Below are 19258 nucleotides of genomic sequence, written 5' to 3' on the forward strand. Positions count from 1 at the left end.
ATTTGGAGGGCCTTGTTTTGTTCCTGTGGATCGAACTAACCATAGTTTATGTACATTAAGCTAGCATTGGGGATGTTGACCATGCAGTCTAAATTTTACAACAAAAAATTTCCCCCAACGAAACAAAATAGAAAAGCAAGATAAACTTAATTAAGCAGCCTCTAGTTTCTGTCATAGATTAACACAAACCGGTAATTACAGATTGAATAAGTCGGTTTAATCGGTTCGGTCGAATTGATGCTCACCCTAGCTCCGATGCAAATGTCATATAAGTTTATGTAGATTATGCTAACCCACAATTGTTAATATTATTACTGAGCTCTGCCGACAAAAATAAATTGATTTAAGAAAGAATACAAAAATCGACAAGTCAAGCTCCACGAGTTTAAGTTCTAACAACCCAAAAAAGGCCTAACAATCTGGTCAGAAAGTTTGCAGTTTCTTCCAGTCTAAAAGCGCGGCCAGTAAACTTCTTCAATCTTTCTCTTTAACTTCCTTGAACCTCCATGTTTGATTTTTCAAACACCTACAGCCACTTGTGATAGTGTATATAAAGAGAGGAACTAGTCAGCCAATATGTGTAATTTTGTACACTTTCAGAGTCTTCAAACTCTCACGACTTATAGAGCAATTGGTTGACTTGAGAGAATCAGAGAAACACTCATGGTGAGGTCCATTAGCTTTGAAAGAAAACAAGGGGAGGTAGACTTGGGAACATGTAGGGAAGAATCAGAGACTCAAAACAGGTCTATTGGGTCTGATAAAATGAGTGTGCAAAGGTCAATAAGCTTCAAAAATTGGGAATTCACAGAACCAAAACTTGAAGCATCTGATCGAACATTTGAGAAATCTGGTTCAACCTCTTCGGTTGGAAGAAATTGTGAAAAGTTGCAGATAAAAAAACCTACAATTGTGCTTCCTGAACCAATGGTATATTTTTCTCCAAAGCCAGTTAGTGAGCTTGATGCTGCAGCAACCAGGCTGCAGAAAGTGTACAAGAGTTACAGGACCAGGCGTAACCTTGCAGATTGTGCTGTTGTGGTTGAGGAACTATGGTTTGTTTGTACCTCAAAACTATGTCAGATTTTGTTACCCTTTTGTTGCTTGCTTGCTTGGCGTTCAATTAATCCTTTGTTTCTTGTGTGTGTTCAATTTCTGTAGGTGGCAGGCCTTAGACTTTGCAGCTCTGAAACGAAGCTCTGTGTCCTTTTACAGCACTGAGAAACATGAGAGCGCCGAGTCACGGTGGGCACGGGCTAGGACAAGGGCTGCCAAGGTGCTTTGATAATATGAAAATTATATTACTGATGAGATGTGTTTTATGGATAATTAATTCCAAATTAACAGCAAAGAGAAAAACTTAATTTGTGTTTGTAGGTAGGGAAGGGTTTGTGCAAGGATGAGAAGGCTCAGAAACTTGCTCTGCAGCACTGGCTTGAAGCTGTGAGTTTATGAACTTGTAATTCACGCATTTTTGTCGCATAAGTACCATGATTAATCATTGCTAAAAAATTTATCTTTTTTGAACAGATTGATCCACGCCATCGGTATGGACACAATTTGCAATTCTACCATGATGTCTGGTCTGATTGCAGGAGCATCCAACCTTTCTTCTACTGGTAAATAATTCAGAGACTTGCTACAGTTTTTTATATAAGATCTTATTATCTTGGCTCATTCTTCTGCTATCTATCAGTAACAATAATATCATATTAACTTTTTACTTGGAACTTCAGGTTGGATGTTGGTGATGGTAAAGACACAAACCTCAAGAAGTGCCCGAGAACTGTTTTACAACGTCAGTGCATCAAATATCTTGGACCGGTAACTCCCTTTAATTATAGTTTAGTATGATACTGGAATACGACCATTATCTTTAATTATTGTTTAGTATGATATTGGAATACGATCACGTGAAATTGCACGCATCCGCACACATAATTATAAATTAAAGCATTTACTGATGTTGCAGAAAGAGAGGGATGCATATGAAGTGATTGTGGAGAATGGAAGGCTGGTCCACAAGCCATCTGGGATGCCTGTTGAAACAGTAGAAGGGTCAAAGTGGATTTTTGTGCTGAGCACATCAAGAGCTTTATATGTTGGGCAGAAAAGAAAAGGCTCTTTCCAGCACTCAAGTTTTCTATCTGGAGGGGCTACAACAGCAGCTGGAAGATTGGTTGCCCACAATGGTGTTCTTGAGGTACACTATAATTACATATCATGCATACTGGTGTTTTTTTAAAATATTTATTTTGTAATTAAATATTTAAGCTAATTAAATCTGCTTAATTATCTTTTGCTTCTTCAGGCTATATGGCCTTACAGTGGCCACTATCTCCCAACTGAGGACAATTTCAAGGAATTCATCAGCTTTTTGGAGGAGCACCATGTAGACCTAACCAATGTCAAGGTAATTAGAAATTAATTACATTAAGCTAATTCTGTGCACAAGGAGATCAAAATAGCTAATTCTTTTTCTTTTTTTGTTTACAGATGTGTGCAACAGATGATGACAAAGCATCCTACAAAGCTCCTTATGATGATATGTCTAAGACAGAGTTGAATGGGTCTATAACCAATGACCCAAATCCAATCAAACACCAACATGAGGGGAGCATGGGGTCCAATGCAGAAGCACCGGCTTTTGACCTGTCTAGGCCTTTGTCTTGCAAGTGGACCAGTGGGCTTGGTCCACGTATTGGCTGCGTAAGGGACTATCCAGCAAACCTACAATTTATGGCACTTGAACAAGTCAACCTTTCACCAAAGGTCTCACTGGGCCACCATGGAAGTTGTGCTCCAATCCCTTCACCTAGACCAAGCCCAAAAATCCGTGTCTCTCCTAGGCTTGCCTACATGGGTCTTCCTAGCCCAAGGGTACCTGTTCCCACTGCCAATTAGACATCTGGCCTTCTCAACAACTATAAATATGGTACTTTTTCTTTCTTCTTTTGGCTTTGAAGGGGTAAAATGCTCAAGAGCCTAAAGGACCAAATTTGTTTATTCTTTATTTTTTATTTTTTATTTGTAAGTTGTAAAAATGCTCTTTGAATTCACTGCGTTATGAATGATGTGAAAACAGTTCTCTCAGTTCACTTTCTCTGAGTTTTATACTGCAAGCAAGCCATCATTGAATGACAGTAGAAGTGCTAGCATTACTTGCATGGTAAAAGACAAAGCATTGGGTAGTAGATGATCATAAATGAATCAGTGAATTCATTCCAAAACAGATAAAAGAAGGAATTTACTTACCAACCAAACAGAAAACTAAACTAAATAGAAAAGCAGAAAAGAAGGAATCCAATGTAAAATTTCTTTAGAATATAACAGGAAAGAAAAGTCCTTTTTCTGAAAGTCGATTAATTTAATGATAGAACTGGAAACGAAATTGGAATTTTGAAATCTTGGTAGGAAAGGAAGCAGAGTCAGAGAGACAAGATTGTTGAACCTCGATGTCAACGACTGACAAAAGAAAAACATAAATGGTCTGGTTGGTATTTGGTAACCTCGAAATCGAAATAATCTAATAACAAAAATCTGCACTTTTCTCCAAACAAATGCTTCTTTTTCACGAATGCTCCCTCCCCCCATCAGTCTTCAGACTTCTGCGCATTCATAAAACAGTTGAGCAGAGCAGTAATAATAATTAGTCTATTAAACATCTCTGGCTCTTAGGTTCTTTTTATTGTCATTAACGATGCCATTGTTATGTTAGAAAACTGCGTTGTGAAGTCGAAAAGTTAAAATACATGACAATAAATGATCAGCTCAAAATTGTACGATAATGGTTATTTTAATATAGATAAGATTTTCTCCCTGCATAGATTAGCGAAACACGCACACCCAATGGTAAAACGACTCTATTTATAAAACGTTGTGTATTGTCAAACTTTGAACCCTGTCCGTCCATATGTCATTGTATATTTTCAAACTTTGAAGTCATTTCAAATGATCAATTTTTAGATAGTTTCCAAATGCATCCAAAATGTAGCCATGTCGCGTGTCAATTTGACACTTCCCTTCCCCAACATTATATTTTGAAACAACATCAGATTCAATTTTTTTTTTTTTTGGGCAGACATCAGATTCATTTGAGAGCCATCAGTGCAAGTCTTGTTTAGTACTTTGCTGGATGCTTTTTGGGTTCTATTTGATGAATAATTCAGCACAATGTAGGCGCACACCCACGTGGCTCATTTCCATTGGCGTGAGGTGGTCCCCACCAGATGAGAAATTTTAAAAACACAATAAATAATCTTTGAGTGCAATGGAAAAGTACTGTCCAATTCAATCCAATCCAGGAGATCTTTTGTCGGTTTCTTTTTTGGCCCTTTTCGTAACTTTTAATGTACTGACAAAACGGGCTCTTGCCGTCGTGGCGTTCGATCATTTTTCCCCAAAAAAAGTAGTGGCCCTAGTGGGGTGCAATTTCGTAATTTCCTCTCCAACGAAGGGGCAAGGACCTGCACATCTTCAAAGAATCGAGCGCCTTTTTTACTTCGCACATTTGTCCCTTGTTATTTGAATTTCAAACATCGAACGGCTCTATTTTGTCCTTAGACCAAAAACAGCGCAAACACAACCCACACCCACTAATCCCACAAAACAAAGCAACACCCCACGTCCCTCGCTTTCTTCGAACTCTGTTTTCTGCAAAAGCTTTGAACTTTGTAATAACTGTGCAAGTTTCATACAGAATCAAGCGGCTGTTTTTGCTTGGTCTGCTCAAGCAGAAGGTTGTTATTTTTACACAAATGGGTGCTTCAGGAAAATGGGTCAAAGCTTTTATAGGCCTCAAAAAACCAGACAAAGACGACCATGTAAAGCAAATCTTCACAGTAGTTACAAGTTGAACTTTTTTCAACTATGTTAGTCTAATTTTTTTTTTTTTTCTGGGTTTAATTTTGCAGGACAAGGTGAGTGGAAAGAGCAAGAAGTGGAAGCTATGGAGGAATTCTTCAGGGGATTTCGGGTCTTCATGGAAGGGTTTCAAAGGAAATCACAGAGCAGCTTCTGAGGGCTCAGATTCACCAAGGGGGACTGATGCATATAATGCTGCAGTGGCCACAGTGGTTCGAGCTCCTCCTAAAGATTTCAGGGTTGTGAGGCAAGAATGGGCTGCTATCCGGATCCAAACTGCTTTCAGAGGCTTCTTGGTAAAAATAGCTTCTTTTTTTCTCTTTCATTTTTGTTTCATGGGTCGATGTATGTGCATAACTGTATTGGCAGCATGCTTTTGAAATCTAAAACCCATAGGTGGCCATAGATCTTAATGTCTGGTTTTTTTAGCAACCTACTTGTTGATGTAAGAAAGTTCTCAAACCCTCGATGCATAACTTGGTTTGTTACATTTAGTGTACTTTTGTTCTGTTAAGTTTTAAGGGGCATCCACACCTGTTTGATAAAACACCCAATTGCGCATTGAGCTTAATGTTAATGATTTGGCTGCTGTTGACGAAAGTTTGAAGCTTTTTTCTGATTAAACTGCTATGCAGGCAAGAAGGGCTTTGAAGGCCTTGAAAGGAATAGTGAGGCTTCAGGCTCTGGTTCGGGGTCGACAAGTGAGGAAGCAGGCTGCTGTAACACTGAGGTGCATGCAAGCTCTTGTTCGAGTTCAGGCCCGTGTAAGAGCTCGTCGGGTGCGAATGTCCACAGAGGGCCAAGCTGTGCAGAACATGATCAATGAACGGCGCACCCAAGCGGATCTGCTTAAAGAAGCTGAGGTACCCTCAAACTCTTAAAGTTTTGAGCTTTCATCTAAAATGTCAGGGAAGAAATCTTTAGCGTTGGCTTTCGGTTCACCCTTTAACAAGTGAAAAATGGAAATGCAGGAAGGATGGTGCGATAGCAAGGGAACAATAGAAGATGTTAAAGCAAAGATACAAATGAGGCAAGAGGGGGCCTTCAAGAGGGAGAGAGCAATTGCTTACGCTCTTGCTCAGAAGGTAATAAAATATAAAAGTCTCTTAAATCGAGTACTTATTTTTCACATGACTGGTATAAGAAAAAGAAAATTGAGTTTCTTCTTTTTGTCTTCTCAGCAATGGAAATCAACCCCAGATTCAAATTCTCGCACCAGGTCCTCAGTGTACTCTCTCAATAAGAATAATGAATTTGACAAGAATAGCTGGGGATGGAGTTGGTTAGAGCGTTGGATGTCAGCCAAGCCATGGGAGACTAGGCTGATGGAACAGTCCCAAAATGACCCCTCTGAGATCACACCACCTCCAAAGAATTGTGCAGACCCTTTTGTGAGCAGACATTCAAAATCTTCAGAACCATGCTCAGTCAAAGTCAGAAGGAACAATGTCACCACTAGGGTTTCTGCAAAGCCTCCCCACATTGGGCAAGGTACCCGCTCGTCTTCGAGCCCAAGTTCAGAATTTCGGTATGATGAGAGCTCTGCTTCATCTTCACTCTGCACATCCACAACACCGGTTTCAGGGAACACCGGATTGGCTTCGGATAGAACAGATGACAGCAGCAACTGTAGGGTACCAAGTTACATGAACCTGACTGAGTCAACTAAGGCAAAGCAGAAAGCAAGCAGTTACCAATCTCAGAGAATTCAAAGGCAGTCCATGGATGAGTTTCAGTTTCTCAAGAGGTCTGGGGCTTTCTCTAATGGGGATTCTAAAAGTAGTGCTGGTTCTGAGCCATCTTCAGTCAACTTCTCCAAACCACTTTGTATGCCAAGCCGGTTGGATAAGAACTCCATGAAACTAAGGTGAAAGGGAAGGACTTGGTGTAATATGATCGACCAGCTTGATTAAGTTCGTTTTGCTTGAGAAGATCAACAGCTTGTTGTTCCCTGTTCCCTGTTCCCTGTTATTGAGAATGTGTGTAATTTAATGCGAGATCCTGCTAGAATAGTGTTTCTGTACCAGGAAAATTTGAGTCCTTGATTTGAGGCTTCATTTGTAAAATAGTTCGTTTATGATTATGGAATTGAATCTCTCTTATTCCTACTTATTTCCAATGAGATCAATCATTGATTTGATCAGTAACTATGATCAATTAAATTAACCCATCACTGCAAATTTGGCTTCAAATTAAGTATTAACTTGAAATCGATTCTAAAATTTGGCTAATCAGACTCAACAACTTCGATCAAACCTAAGGACAGACAACTTCCATAGCATGCTTTTGTAATCTGAAACCCGCATGCAAGCTCTCGTTGGAGTTCAGGCCCGTGTAAGAGCTCGTCGGTTGCGAATGTCCACACAGGGTCAAACTGTGGAGGCTGATCTCTTAAAAGAAGCTGAGGTACCTCAAACTCTAAAATTTATTTGCTTTCCCTTTAAGTGCCAAAAATGAAAATGCAGGAGGGGGGGGGCCTCTGGGTGGTTGTGGTGTGATTGATAAACAGAGCAATGAATGAAATGACCAAAGTAGCACACTGGAGCATACAAATACACATATGCAAAGAACAAATCACAATAGAATGACACCTCAGCTAGGGTCCAGAAGAATAGGAGAAAATGGCTACTAGTAGTAGTACTGAAGCATCACTCACCTACACTCATCATTGTCTCCATCCTTTTTGTCATGAAATTTATTCGAGATCTTTCATTATAGATAAGCTGTATATATGAATACCACTGTACACAGAATATCAAGGGAATTCTTTCTTACAGCCTAAATCTTCTCTCTTCCTTTCTTTTCTCCTTAATTTTTCAGTGATAGCAAGGGAACAATTGAAGGTGGTAAAGCAAAGACTCATATGAGGCAAGCAAAGAAGAAATATCCTTGCATGGCATCATGTGCGCTTTATGACTCTAAGCTTGATACCATACTTGAACTTTAGAACAATGCCAAACTCAAGTTCCAGAGGTATCTCCATATTGGGAGTGTGCCGGAATACATATTTCCGGTATAAATGAATCAGCGAGAGCTTTATTTCTTGCAGGGAAAATTTCTGACCAATGCATGATCGAGGTCCAAGGCCAAAGGGTATAAAAGCATAAGGATGCCTTTGTTTTTCTTCTTTGCAGCTTGGATCAAACCTCTCTGGCTTAAACTTGTGTGGCTCTGGGAAGTTCTTTGGATCTTTTGCTAAAACTCCAAGCGCTAACCACACCCATGTCCCCTGCTCAACAAAAAAATAAATAATCCCATAAGGTACACAAAACCATTTCCAGTCCACAGAGGAAAAGTATTTGTACATAGAAATGTTCTTAATTTGTGTCAGTAGAAAAATACCTTCGGTAGAAGATAACCTCCTATTTCGACTTGTCTAGATGTTTCTCTCGCAACTAATGGGGAAACCATGTAAAACCTCATTGCCTCTTTGATAACCTGCATGCAAAATTTCAAACAACCAATAAATAAATCAAACTCCATTGCAGATAGGTCTTCTTCCCTTACATGGGAAAATATGGTTTCCAAAGTAAGTAAGGGCAAACAAATAGAGGTAATTGGTTTGCCCATGCAGTTTCAGAGTTTCTAAAAAAAATGTCAACATTTTACGTTCAGAAGACTTGCCTGATCCATATAAGGAAATTTGTGTTGAAGATCATGAGCAGTTGGCATCTGAGCAGGTGGACCAAATCCATCAATCTCTGCCAGCAACTTTTTCTCAACTTCTGGGTGGGCAGCAACCAAGTAAACAACAGAAGACAATGTAAATGATGTGGTGGCCGACCCAGCAAGGAGATGCTCATAAGTAAGTGCACTGATGTAGTCTGGGGTGAAGAAATTCTTTGAAACTGTCTCTGACTCTCTTGCATTCAGTATGAGCGACAAGAAATTCTTTGAACCTCGGCCGCCACTGTCTTTCATTCTCTTTTCAACAATCTGATCAAGCCGGCTAGTCAATTTCTGGTTGTTACGTTCAATTTTCCTGTCCATAGTGCCAGGGATTCTCTTCAAAATCTGCCAAAATGGCGCCTGGAGTATGGGAACAAGTAGTCCCAGTATGATTGATAAGGAACCAGAAAAGTCCAGCTTAAGCTGTGTTGTGGAATATATGTGTTGGTTTATAAAGTCTGAGACTTCATCAATGTTAATGTCTTGGCCACCAATCTGCTTGTTGATTGAATCAGTGATGGATTGTGGTTTAGAAAGGCCAAAGTTGACACCAAAGGCAGCTTGTCCTATCACATCAGTGGCCAATCTGAGGGAGATGTTGGAAAAGGTAACTTCTTCTTCTTCTTTGGAGCAGTCATCAAGTTTTTGAGTTGCAGATTCAATGTATGACTGCATGGTGGGCACAAGGCTGGCTAGGTGTGATGGCTGATACACAGATAAGATCGTGTTTCGCATCGTCCACCACCTCGCATCCCTGCATGATGCTCAAATTCCACCAGATCAGTCAATGAACTTAACAACTTTAACTCATATATTCTACACTCCTTTACAATAATGACGAAACACAATAAATACCTGGTTAAAAACAGACCCTTCTGATGAAGAGGGGAAGCGGCGAGGGGAGACGGAATGCTTCTGTTTTTGATGTCTTTGAATTTCTTAATTCCAACTTCTCTACAAAGCTCTGCATCTGCTACAATTATTAGTGGCTGTCTGCCCATATGAAACCTGCCAGGATATGCAAAACCAAAAACTTAAGTGATGAGTTACGTGCGGACGACTAACCTTAATATATTCTTCAAAATTAAAGTTCTATGACTGAAATGTAGCACCCCGTTCCAACCATAATTAAAGAAGGAGATTCAAAATAATAATAATAATGAAAAGGCAAAAGAGTAACTTTTGCACAATCTACAGTCCACATCAAGCTCTGTAGCCATCAAAACAGTTGCTAAGTTTCTCTTTCACATCTAGCATTATACATATACTTACTAAAAGTTACTAACCTGAAAATAGGGCCATACTGTTTGGCAAGAACTGAGAATACATCCGGACCATGCTTTGCCAGCAAGGGAATGTGCCCTATCAGAGGGATAGCTGGTGGGCCTGGTACCCTTCTCACCCCCCAGTAGGGCTTATAAAAGTAGCCCAAAACTACTCCTGCTAGCATTGCCAACAAAGTAAAGATGGTTGACACCAGACAAACATCGGAAAGCATTAACAGTTCCATTTCCGTGCTACCTATCAATTTCTCCAGGTCTATTTCAATAGGACTCTAAATTCTGATTCGTCACTGCTCCGATGTTTGGTTTAATAATAGGCTAACAATGGAATACTTGGGGGTCCCACTACTCACTAAATCCAATCTTGATGAGCCGTAAATAGGTTGTTTTTTTTCTTTCTTCTTTCACTAAAACTCATTTGTCTTCATAGATTGGTTTCAGGGAACACCGGATTGGCTTCGGATAGAACAGATGACAGCAGTAACTGCAGGGTACCAAGTTACATGAACCTGACTGAGTGAACTAAGGCAAAGCAGAAAGCAAGCAGTTACCAGTCTCAGAGAATTCAAAGGCAGTCCATGGATGAGTTGCAGTTTCTCAAGAGGTCTGGGGCTTTCTCTAATCGTAAAGTAGTTCTGGCTCTGAGCAATCTTCAGTCAACTTCTCCAAACCACTTTGCATGCCAAGCCCGGTTGGATAAGAACTCCATGAAACTAAGGTGAAAGGGGAGGACTTGGTGTAATATGATCGACCAACTTGATTGAGTTCATTTTGCTCGAGAAGATCAACAGCTTGTTGTTCTCTGTTATTGAAAATGTGTGTTATTTAATGCGAGTTGGTTTATGATTATGGATTTGAATATCTCTTATTTCTACTTATTTCCAATGAGATCAATCATTGATTTGATGACTAGTGTTAACGGGTGAAATTAGACCAAAGGCATAATCACACACATATATAATACAAGTGCATTGAGTGGTTCATCATAATTGGGTTACATCCACTATATTTTTAATAATTTTATAGCTTTTTATTTGTCTTTGAATATAGACACTTTACATTGTACATGAAAGAGGCTTCAAGTCTTAGTAGAAGAGAAAGACAGAGCTTTTGGGAGAGCTTTAGAGATATTTTAAGAGTTTTTGAGCCATGGCAGCCGGTCCTTGTGCTTGGAGGTGAACTCTTGCTCATATGGATAGAGGAAGGCATGGGTCTCCCTTGTTTGTTAGAATTATTCATGTGGGAGAGTATGGGATTACTCAAGGGATGTGATCACTATAAAAGACTTTCATGCAATGGAGACAGTACTTTTCGCTATCCTCAACCAATAACATAATGACACGTGAAATAACTTTTCCACATGTCATTGCATCCCCTTTACAAGTAAGTTTTTCTAGTGATGATGGGTAGGTGAGGTCAACATGGTATCAACAACTAGCTTTTCTCTCTTGGATGTTACAGATCACTAGCTATGATCAATTAAATTAACCCATAATTGAAACTTTGGCTTCGATTCATGATTAATTTCGAAGACATTACAATAGAGATGTTTGCATAGAATTTCACCGAAATTTTAAAACTTTAAAAATTTTAAAAAAAAAAGCCAAATCAAAACACATACCATATCTGAAAACCTCTTTGCTTCCAGGGGATTTCCCATGAAACCACCCCTTCGGCTAATAAATCGGGCATCTCTCCCCCTGTCTTGCAATGTTTGTGCCTATTTGTTCATGTATGTTCTCTAGAGTTTATGTATTGCAAGAACCTCCATTTCGGATTGTGTTGTTCATGTATGTTTTCTAAGTATGCGCCATGTTTATCAATGAATCCTATTGTTTCACAAAAAATAAAAACAAACAAATCGGTTCAGTTGGGCTGATTTGATCGGTTTTCCGGTTTGATTCCCCAACCTAGTTACTAACCAATCAGGAATAAGGAATTCTTCTATTTTATCAAAGAGTTTGGAATTATGCTAGAGAAACAGCGCCAACCCCTAACCAATCATGTACAATCAACTGGACATTTGTGATCATGGAATTCAAAATTGCTTCCCACTTATAATTGGAACGTGAGCATCAATCTAACATAAATTGGAAATGCGTTCAAAGTCTTTTTTTTTGTTGGGAAATGCGTTCAAAGTCTAAGATCCTTTAAATCATTGAAACAAAGACTTTTCTTGTATGATCAATGTGGAGTCTCAACCTGTCTCTTCACGACTGAGGTCACTCAAACCAAAAGGCAAACACATGGAGTGTGACGTTGGGCGCTACACGTGAAAACTAATGCTTTTGGGCAAATACTTGGGGTTCGGTTGTGGTATGATACTCTCACCACTTACTGCCAATGAGATCGATCATGGCTTTCTTCCACTAGAAGCATCTATCAATCACCTCTAGTAATTAATTATATATATATATATATATATATATCACCACTGGTAATTTCTGATCGATTTCAAAAACATTACACTGAAGATGCTTGAGTTTTCTTGTCAAAGACTTTGACTGGAACAAAGCAGAAAGCAGGATACAAGGCCGATGCCACAACCAAACAAACAGCAAACAGGAACTCAAAGCATCTTCAACCCCTCTACTTTTTTTAATTCGTATGTCATTCTCCGTTGTCGTTACATAAATGATGAGTGATGAAATCATGACGTTGATATTCATGTCAATTTACTGAATGGAGCTAGTTAGTGGTGTTCATATTCTGTTCATGTTTTTGTGTGTCCCCCACTTTATTTTTTTTTTACACCTGCTCTGGTAACATAACATTGTTACATTGTAATAAAATTAGAGTGTTGTTAAACGAATCTTAAAATTAATTGAGTATATTCTAATATTTTAATTAAAATATAAAATTAATTAAGTACACCCTATTGAACTATCAAAAATATCTCTGGTACACCTTAATACTTGTAGCATTATTTTATAGTTGATTTTCAGCTTTATTTTTTTAATAGTGTTTATAAATCTTTGACTTTTCATATGGATTTATGCTTCTACTAAAATTGTTGACACTTTTTTTGCAATTTCAAGTTCTTGCAATCACCACCTCTTTCATTAATAGTGATTTTTTATGCATGTTTCAGTTATATACTACTATGCTACTTTGAAATTTATTTGTTCTCAACTTTCCCAACCTCTCTAGATGGACTATTCGTAGTTGGAAACCAATAACTTGTATGTTGTATGTGAATTTACTGGTGTAAAGTGAATAAGAACAAGTGAAATTTCAGGCATATCATCTTTGGTTTGCTCCCCACCTATTATTGTTTGTTACCTCTAAATACAGGAAAAATATTTGAAAAAGCTCTCCGGATAAGAATGCCAATACACATTTTGTTGGGATTCAAGATCGTATCATGTTGCTTTTATTTTGATATATGCTACATAAAACTGGAATAATATCTCTGCAATGTACTAATAAGAGGCCAATTTATTTGTGTCCTTCCAAAACTGTTTTCTAATGGCTTGTTCTAAGCCCCACATTGAGGTGGACGTGCACGAATAACAAGACTTTTCCCCCCAAAGCTAGTGCTCTAAGGTGTACTTTTGGTATCCACTATGAACATAGAAAGAGAGAGACGAAAGGATTGATTTTGAGAAATATTAATCTTTTTATTGTTTGCTAGTAATGAGTCTCCTACCTCGAAGCGGTGGCTTTGTTTTGTTGGCCAAAGTCTACGGCCAAAAATCAACTTCAGCCTCTTTCTTTCGTTGTCCCTAGCTGCACTCGCAGATCACAAAGATGGGAATCAAGTAATCTCTTAATTAAGGTTGAATGTGGTTAGTAGGGTGTACTTATTAAAATTATATTTGTTTCACAATTCCATATATCATTTTTGGTCATTTTATATTAGGGTAAATCAGTAATAATCAGTAATTTAATATATACTTTTGTAGTATGGTGTACTCAGTTAATTTTAGGATTCGTTTAGCAGCACTCTAAAATTAAAATAATACAAACTAATAATTGAAGAAAATCAAAAGAGACCCAACAGCCACAAAACTCTCACCTACCAAATTCTGTCAGAAACCCACCCGCCAATAGCGACCCCCTCTCTTCCCAGCACCACACCCATCCAGTCTGGGCAGCCACCCCACCTAGCCGACGACAAAAACATGGACAGAGGATCTGAAGACTAATTAGTGACACTCCGTTTACCTTTGACTATTATATATATATATATATATGTTTACTTGCTTAAACTCACAGTCCCGATTTCTTAGACCACAGGAGTCCAAGAGATTGGGGTCACCTACCGTTGAATTTAATCCAATGGTTGAAAAAAGTTTTTTAAAATGAGTGCAAGAGTGAGTGAACCGTTGAATTTATATCCAACGGTGAGTGACCACAAATCTCTTAAACCCCAATAGTCCATGAGATCAGGACTGCTTAAACTCATTTGTATTTTCTTTATTTTCTGTTTTTGGTTGGGACAAGGTTTAGTGCTGTGTAGGTTTCTTGTGTTATTTTGGGTTGCTTTGGAGCCCAGCCCAGGGTGGCTGTGAAGCCCAAAAGAGAAAACTACCCACCTAGGCCTAGCCCATGATATAAAAGACTCCTGGTGCTTAGTTTACAAATTTGGCTACAGAGGAGAGGAGAGAGAGGAAATGAGCATAATTCTTCAAGCTAAAATTTTGCTTCAAACGTTATGAATGATGGACTTGGAAAAAATAACAGTGAAGATGTTTACGTAAAATTCCAGATAACCAATATTCCGTTGTCTTGTTAAGCATGACGATGACGAGTTAGGAAAAGACTTTGATTTCGAAACAAAGGCGGCAGCCTAAGGCCAGCAGCACAAAGGAAAAACAAATCAACAACCGCAGAAAGAAAACACAACAAAGACGCCACAATTTTATTACTATTAACAACACGTACGATTCGACTCACGAGGAATGATGAGGGTGCTGCTGTATATAAGTAATGTTGTATGACTCAAAACTTTTGAGTTCGTTTCAGGGCTCTAAGCTTGACACCATTCTTGAAATCCAGAATAATGCCGAACTCAAATTCGAGAGGTTTCTCCATGTTAGGGGAGTGCCGGAACACGTACTTGCGGTATAAATGAATCAGTGCCAGCTTTATCTCTTGCAGGGCAAATTTCTGACCAAGGCATGCCCGAGGCCCGATTCCGAAGGGTAAAAATGCATAAGGATGCCTTTCTTTCTCTTCTTTGCAGTTTGGATCAAACCTCTCTGGCTTGAACTTGTTCGGCTCTGGGAAGTTTTTTGGATCTTTTGCTATCACTCCCACTCCAAACCACACCCAAGTCCCCTGCTCCTCCTCAAATACAACGTTACAAAACCCCAATCAATAATCCACACAAGAACCAAAACAATACCTCTGGTAGAATTAAGAATTAATGGAACAAAACAATACCTTCGGTAGAACATAACCTCCGATTTCTACTTCACTAGATGTTTCTCTTGCAATTAATGGCGAAACCGGATAAAGCCTCATTGACTCCTTAATAACCTGCGTTATTCAAGTGGATTGATAGCTGATAGCTGATAGGTGGTGGTGTTACAAGCAAAATAAGAGCAAGTGAATTGATTCAAGATTCAGAAGCTTTACCTGATCAACATAAGGAAACTTGTTTTGCAGATCATGAGCTGTTGGCATCTGATCAGCTGGTCCAAATGCATCCAGCTCTTCAAGCAACTTCTTTTCAACTTCCGGGTATTGAGAAATCAAGTAGACAGTCGTAGACAACGTAAATGCTGTGGTGGCTGACCCGGCAACGAGATGCTCGTAAGTAAGTGCACTAATGTAGTCTGGTGTGAACACCTTCTTCGAAACCTTCTCTGACTCCCTTGCATTCAGTATGAGCGACAAGAAGTCCTTCGAACCTCGGTCACTGTCTTTCATTCTCTTCTCAACAATCTCATCAAGGCGGCCGCTCAGGTTGTCATTAGTACGTTCAATTTTCCAGTCCATAGTGCCCGGAATTCGCTTCAAGATCTGCCTAAACGGCTCCTGGAGGATGGGGAAAAGTAGACCAAGTATGATTGATAAGGAACCTGTCAAGTCCATCTTAACCTGCGCTACGGAATATACGTATTGGTCGGTAAACTTTGAGACTGCATCATTCTTGTCTTGCCGGCCGCCGTCAATCTTGTTGACTGAATCACTGGTGGATTGTGGTTTAGAAAGGCCAAAGTTGACACCGAAGGCAGCTTGTGCTATTGTATCAGTGGCCAATGCGAGGGAAATTTTGGAAAAGGTAATATCTTCTTCTTCTTTGGAGGGGTCAATGTTTCGAGTTGCAGTTTCAACAAAGGACTGCATTGTGGGCACAAGGCTAGCCAAGTGTGACGGCTGATACAATGATACTAGAGTGTTTCGCATCGTCGACCATCTTGCATCCCTGCAGGAGGCTCAAATTCAATTCGGATGATCAGTCAAATAAATAAAAATGTATATATATACAGAATCAGATACATATATTATAGAAACACAAATATATACCTGGTGAAAAAGAGACCCTTCTGATGAAGAGGGCAAGCTTGTATGGGAGATGGCATGCTTCTGTTTGGAATGTCTTTGAATTTCTTGATGCCAACTTCTCTACAGAGCTCTGCATCTGCTACAATTACTAGTGGTTGTCTACCCATATGAAACCTGCTTGCCAGGATCATATATGTACAATCAAAATAATCAAATTAGCATATACATATTCAAGTGGCATGACTAAAATGCTAACAGCCTCCACATCTAGCAACCATGCAGATAGATAATCCAGAGAAACAGTGTAGACCAAATAATGAATAGCACTTGATCCCTTGAGACCATGAATTTGAAAAGAAAAACCCTCTAGGGGCAAAGATTTTGCTTTGAAGCCAAGTGGCAAGGGGAAAAAGTGGGATTTTTTTTATAAAAAAAATTAGTACAAGCAATAGTCTAAACTATAAGGGGGTATTTCTCACATACACATACAACTTATGTCAGGAGGTTCGAACCTCATACCTCTGGTCTATAAGTCAAGACCTTTTTATACTGGGTTAGACCCGTTAGCATCAGTTGTGTGTGTTAATTAGTTGGGCAAGACCAGGCCTTTCACCCTCCTTGTCAAATTTCTTTGAGAAAAGTCAAAAGAAAAACAGGCAAATTTGCATCATCTACCTTAGGAAAAAAAAAACAAAAAAACATCTCCATTCCCGTTTCACTGCCCCGCTCCCTGTATCTCCCTCCTCTTATCACCTATCAGACATGGAGATACATAAAGAGAGGGGGTAATGAAATAGGCAAGCCTACAACTAGAAAACATAATAAAAGAAGATGGTTGCAAATGTAAAATGGATAAATAGGTACATCACCTGAAAATAGGGCCATACTGTTTGGCAAGAATTTGGAACAGATCAGGACCATACTTGGCCATTAAGGGAAGGTGCCCTACCAAGGGGATAACTGGTGGTCCGGGTACCTTTCTGACCCCCCAGTAGGGCCCATACAAGTAGCCCAAAACTCCAACCAACATCGCCAACACCGTGAAGATGGTTGGTGCTGATACCAGTGACACATTGGTAAACAGCTCCATGCTTATCATTTTCTCAAGGCTCTCTCTCTCTCTCTCTCTCTCTCTCTCTCTCTCTCTCTCTCTCTCTCTCCTTCAATCTATTACTATAGAAGCGTGCTTCCCAGAAGACCAGAGCTCGACTTGGTTTAATAGGCTGTTGATGGAATATTTGGGGCTCTCACTACTCACCAAAAGCATCTTCATGCATCGTCGCCATGTATATATGGTTCTTGTCGCCATGTAAATTTTTTTATAAAAAAAACCCACGCATTTCAATTTGGTCCTTTTCAATTGTCATCCATATATATTCAAACCAACTCTTGTTTCTCAATTTGTTTCTTCTCAATTGTAATTAAATAAATTATTCTATTCGTGAAAATTGGTGACGGAATCACGGCGTTGATTTTTATGTTAATTTGCCAAAAATATTACCCAGATGAAGCTAAGCTAATTAGGTTGAGAAGTAAGCGGCTTGCTTCTCTTTTGTGTTTTCACACTGGTTACTTTCCTTTTTATTTAAGAGTGACATTAAATTATTCCATTATTATTTTTCTCTGGCATCATTAATTAGAGGAAAATGCTAGGGAGACCAACTTTAGATACCAACTTGTGTACCAACTCTCTAATAGAGTGTGGGACCCATTGTATTGGTGGGCTCCACCTCTATTAGAGAGTTGGTACACAAGTTGGTATCTAAAGTTGGTCTCCCTAGCATGACCCTTAATTAGAGTGCTGTTAAACGAATCCTAAAATTAACTGAGTACACCCTATAATTTAAGTTAACCCTAATATTTTAATCAAAATATAAAATTAACTAAGTACACTATATTTAACTACCAAAAATAGCCCTAGTACAACACTCTAATACCAATCCTAAACCAAGTTTTTCTTTTTACATGAATTTGTGTCATCTTTTCAGATTTTGAGTTTCATCAAAATCTTTAATTTTGCAATACCAATCCTAAACCAGTACTCGCTACGTTATTCGTGAGCACCAAGCAATATGAAGACTTTTCTACGTCTGATACGGGTTGAATATAGTGAGTAAACCCTAAACCCTAAGGTGTACTTATTAAAATTTTATTTGTTTCACAATTTAATATATCTTTTTTAGTCATTTTATATTAGGGTAAATTAGTAATTCAATAAATAGTTTGATTGTAGGGTTAGGGTGTACTCAGTTAATTTTAAGGTTCGTTTAGCAACACTCTTAACTTATGAATTTAAATGTTTAAACTTAATCATGGATCTTGCAAGTTTAGCTTTATTTTGGATCGGTAATGGAGACTAGGCCCAGCCCAACCCATCAAACCCAACTTTAAAAACTGATGACCTACATGAATGAACAACTTGCCGCCTGCAAATTAAGCATCAAAGAAGAAACAACGACAAAATCTAAACCATTTGACACGCGTATGAATTTAAGAACAAGGAAAGTATTAGGCACACCAGATATGATTAATTATTATCAGTTGGCAACAAAGAAAGAACAACCATACCACATTAACTTATTGTTTATTATTTGCTTCTGGCGCTAACCTAAGTAAGCTTTTGTCTTCTTATCCCAATTATTTGCCTAGATTAGATACATAGATGGTAGTTTTTTGCCTTCTCTTTATTTGCAATGCTACGAGCAATCTTGAGATTCCTCTCTCTAATTGTATCTTCACATTTAGGGCATGTTTACGTATCAGTAATGGGTATGGGAGGAAAGGGAATGATTTCCATTCCTGACTTCCCCTGCGTTTACTTGCAATCAGGAATGAAAAAAATAAGTGGGCCCCACCTCAAAATCCGTAATCACATTCCCTCAAAACTAGGTATCAGATCGACTAGGGGGGACTAGTCGATACGATTCCCATTCCTGCTTTCTCTTATTAACTTCCAAAAATACCCTTACCACTTTACTATAATTCCA

General features: G+C 38.8%; 4 protein-coding genes across 5 annotated transcripts; 2 read left to right on the forward strand and 2 right to left on the reverse strand.

The window, feature by feature from the left end:
• Positions 420–3102, forward strand: LOC18792530 (IQ domain-containing protein IQM1). Its single transcript, XM_020559129.1, has 8 exons — positions 420–1055; positions 1162–1276; positions 1378–1443; positions 1531–1619; positions 1737–1824; positions 1973–2203; positions 2312–2413; positions 2497–3102. The coding sequence occupies exons 1-8, from the start codon at positions 664–666 to the stop codon at positions 2902–2904; spliced, it is 1491 nt and encodes a 496-aa protein (XP_020414718.1). The 5' UTR covers positions 420–663; the 3' UTR covers positions 2905–3102.
• LOC18793548 (protein IQ-DOMAIN 1) lies at positions 4539–6971 on the forward strand. Its single transcript, XM_020559136.1, has 5 exons — positions 4539–4823; positions 4914–5159; positions 5499–5726; positions 5835–5948; positions 6045–6971. Exons 1-5 carry the CDS (start codon positions 4758–4760, stop codon positions 6732–6734), a joined length of 1344 nt encoding a protein of 447 aa, XP_020414725.1. The 5' UTR covers positions 4539–4757; the 3' UTR covers positions 6735–6971.
• On the reverse strand, positions 7411–10614 carry LOC18788894 (cytochrome P450 711A1). Its single transcript, XM_007224519.2, has 5 exons — positions 9819–10614; positions 9388–9540; positions 8488–9286; positions 8206–8301; positions 7411–8092 (listed from the first exon to the last, which is right to left on the reverse strand). Exons 1-5 carry the CDS (start codon positions 10040–10042, stop codon positions 7763–7765), a joined length of 1602 nt encoding a protein of 533 aa, XP_007224581.1. The 5' UTR covers positions 10043–10614; the 3' UTR covers positions 7411–7762.
• Positions 14450–17425, reverse strand: LOC18790989 (cytochrome P450 711A1). Of its 2 annotated transcripts, none has more exons than XM_007224988.2 (5): positions 17141–17425; positions 16293–16445; positions 15399–16191; positions 15204–15299; positions 14450–15098 (listed from the first exon to the last, which is right to left on the reverse strand). In XM_007224988.2, exons 1-5 carry the CDS (start codon positions 17368–17370, stop codon positions 14760–14762), a joined length of 1611 nt encoding a protein of 536 aa, XP_007225050.2. In that variant the 5' UTR covers positions 17371–17425; the 3' UTR covers positions 14450–14759. The 2 variants fall into 2 exon arrangements, with proteins under 2 accessions (XP_007225050.2, XP_020417338.1); XM_020561749.1 differs by lacking the exon at positions 17141–17425 and adding an exon at positions 16791–17125.

This window comes from Prunus persica, chromosome G1 (genome assembly GCF_000346465.2).
Source record: "Prunus persica cultivar Lovell chromosome G1, Prunus_persica_NCBIv2, whole genome shotgun sequence".
In the NCBI taxonomy this organism is placed as follows: Eukaryota; Viridiplantae; Streptophyta; class Magnoliopsida; order Rosales; family Rosaceae; genus Prunus; species Prunus persica.

Coding starts and splice junctions, on each gene's coding strand:
- LOC18792530 (XM_020559129.1), top strand. CDS start 664: ATGGTGAGGTCCATTAGCTTTGAAAGAAAACAAGGGGAGGTAGACTTG. Junction 1,056..1,161: donor GTTGTGGTTGAGGAACTATG/GTTTGTTTGTAC, acceptor CAATTTCTGTAG/GTGGCAGGCCTTAGACTTTG. Junction 2,414..2,496: donor TAGACCTAACCAATGTCAAG/GTAATTAGAAAT, acceptor TTTTGTTTACAG/ATGTGTGCAACAGATGATGA.
- LOC18793548 (XM_020559136.1), top strand. CDS start 4,758: ATGGGTGCTTCAGGAAAATGGGTCAAAGCTTTTATAGGCCTCAAAAAA. Junction 4,824..4,913: donor AACCAGACAAAGACGACCAT/GTAAAGCAAATC, acceptor TTAATTTTGCAG/GACAAGGTGAGTGGAAAGAG. Junction 5,949..6,044: donor CTTACGCTCTTGCTCAGAAG/GTAATAAAATAT, acceptor TTGTCTTCTCAG/CAATGGAAATCAACCCCAGA.
- LOC18788894 (XM_007224519.2), bottom strand. CDS start 10,042: ATGGAACTGTTAATGCTTTCCGATGTTTGTCTGGTGTCAACCATCTTT. Junction 9,287..9,387: donor AAGGGTCTGTTTTTAACCAG/GTATTTATTGTG, acceptor AGCATCATGCAG/GGATGCGAGGTGGTGGACGA. Junction 8,302..8,487: donor AATTTCCTTATATGGATCAG/GCAAGTCTTCTG, acceptor TTTTGCATGCAG/GTTATCAAAGAGGCAATGAG.
- LOC18790989 (XM_007224988.2), bottom strand. CDS start 17,370: ATGATAAGCATGGAGCTGTTTACCAATGTGTCACTGGTATCAGCACCA. Junction 16,192..16,292: donor AAGGGTCTCTTTTTCACCAG/GTATATATTTGT, acceptor AGCCTCCTGCAG/GGATGCAAGATGGTCGACGA. Junction 15,099..15,203: donor GAGGTTATGTTCTACCGAAG/GTATTGTTTTGT, acceptor GAGGAGGAGCAG/GGGACTTGGGTGTGGTTTGG.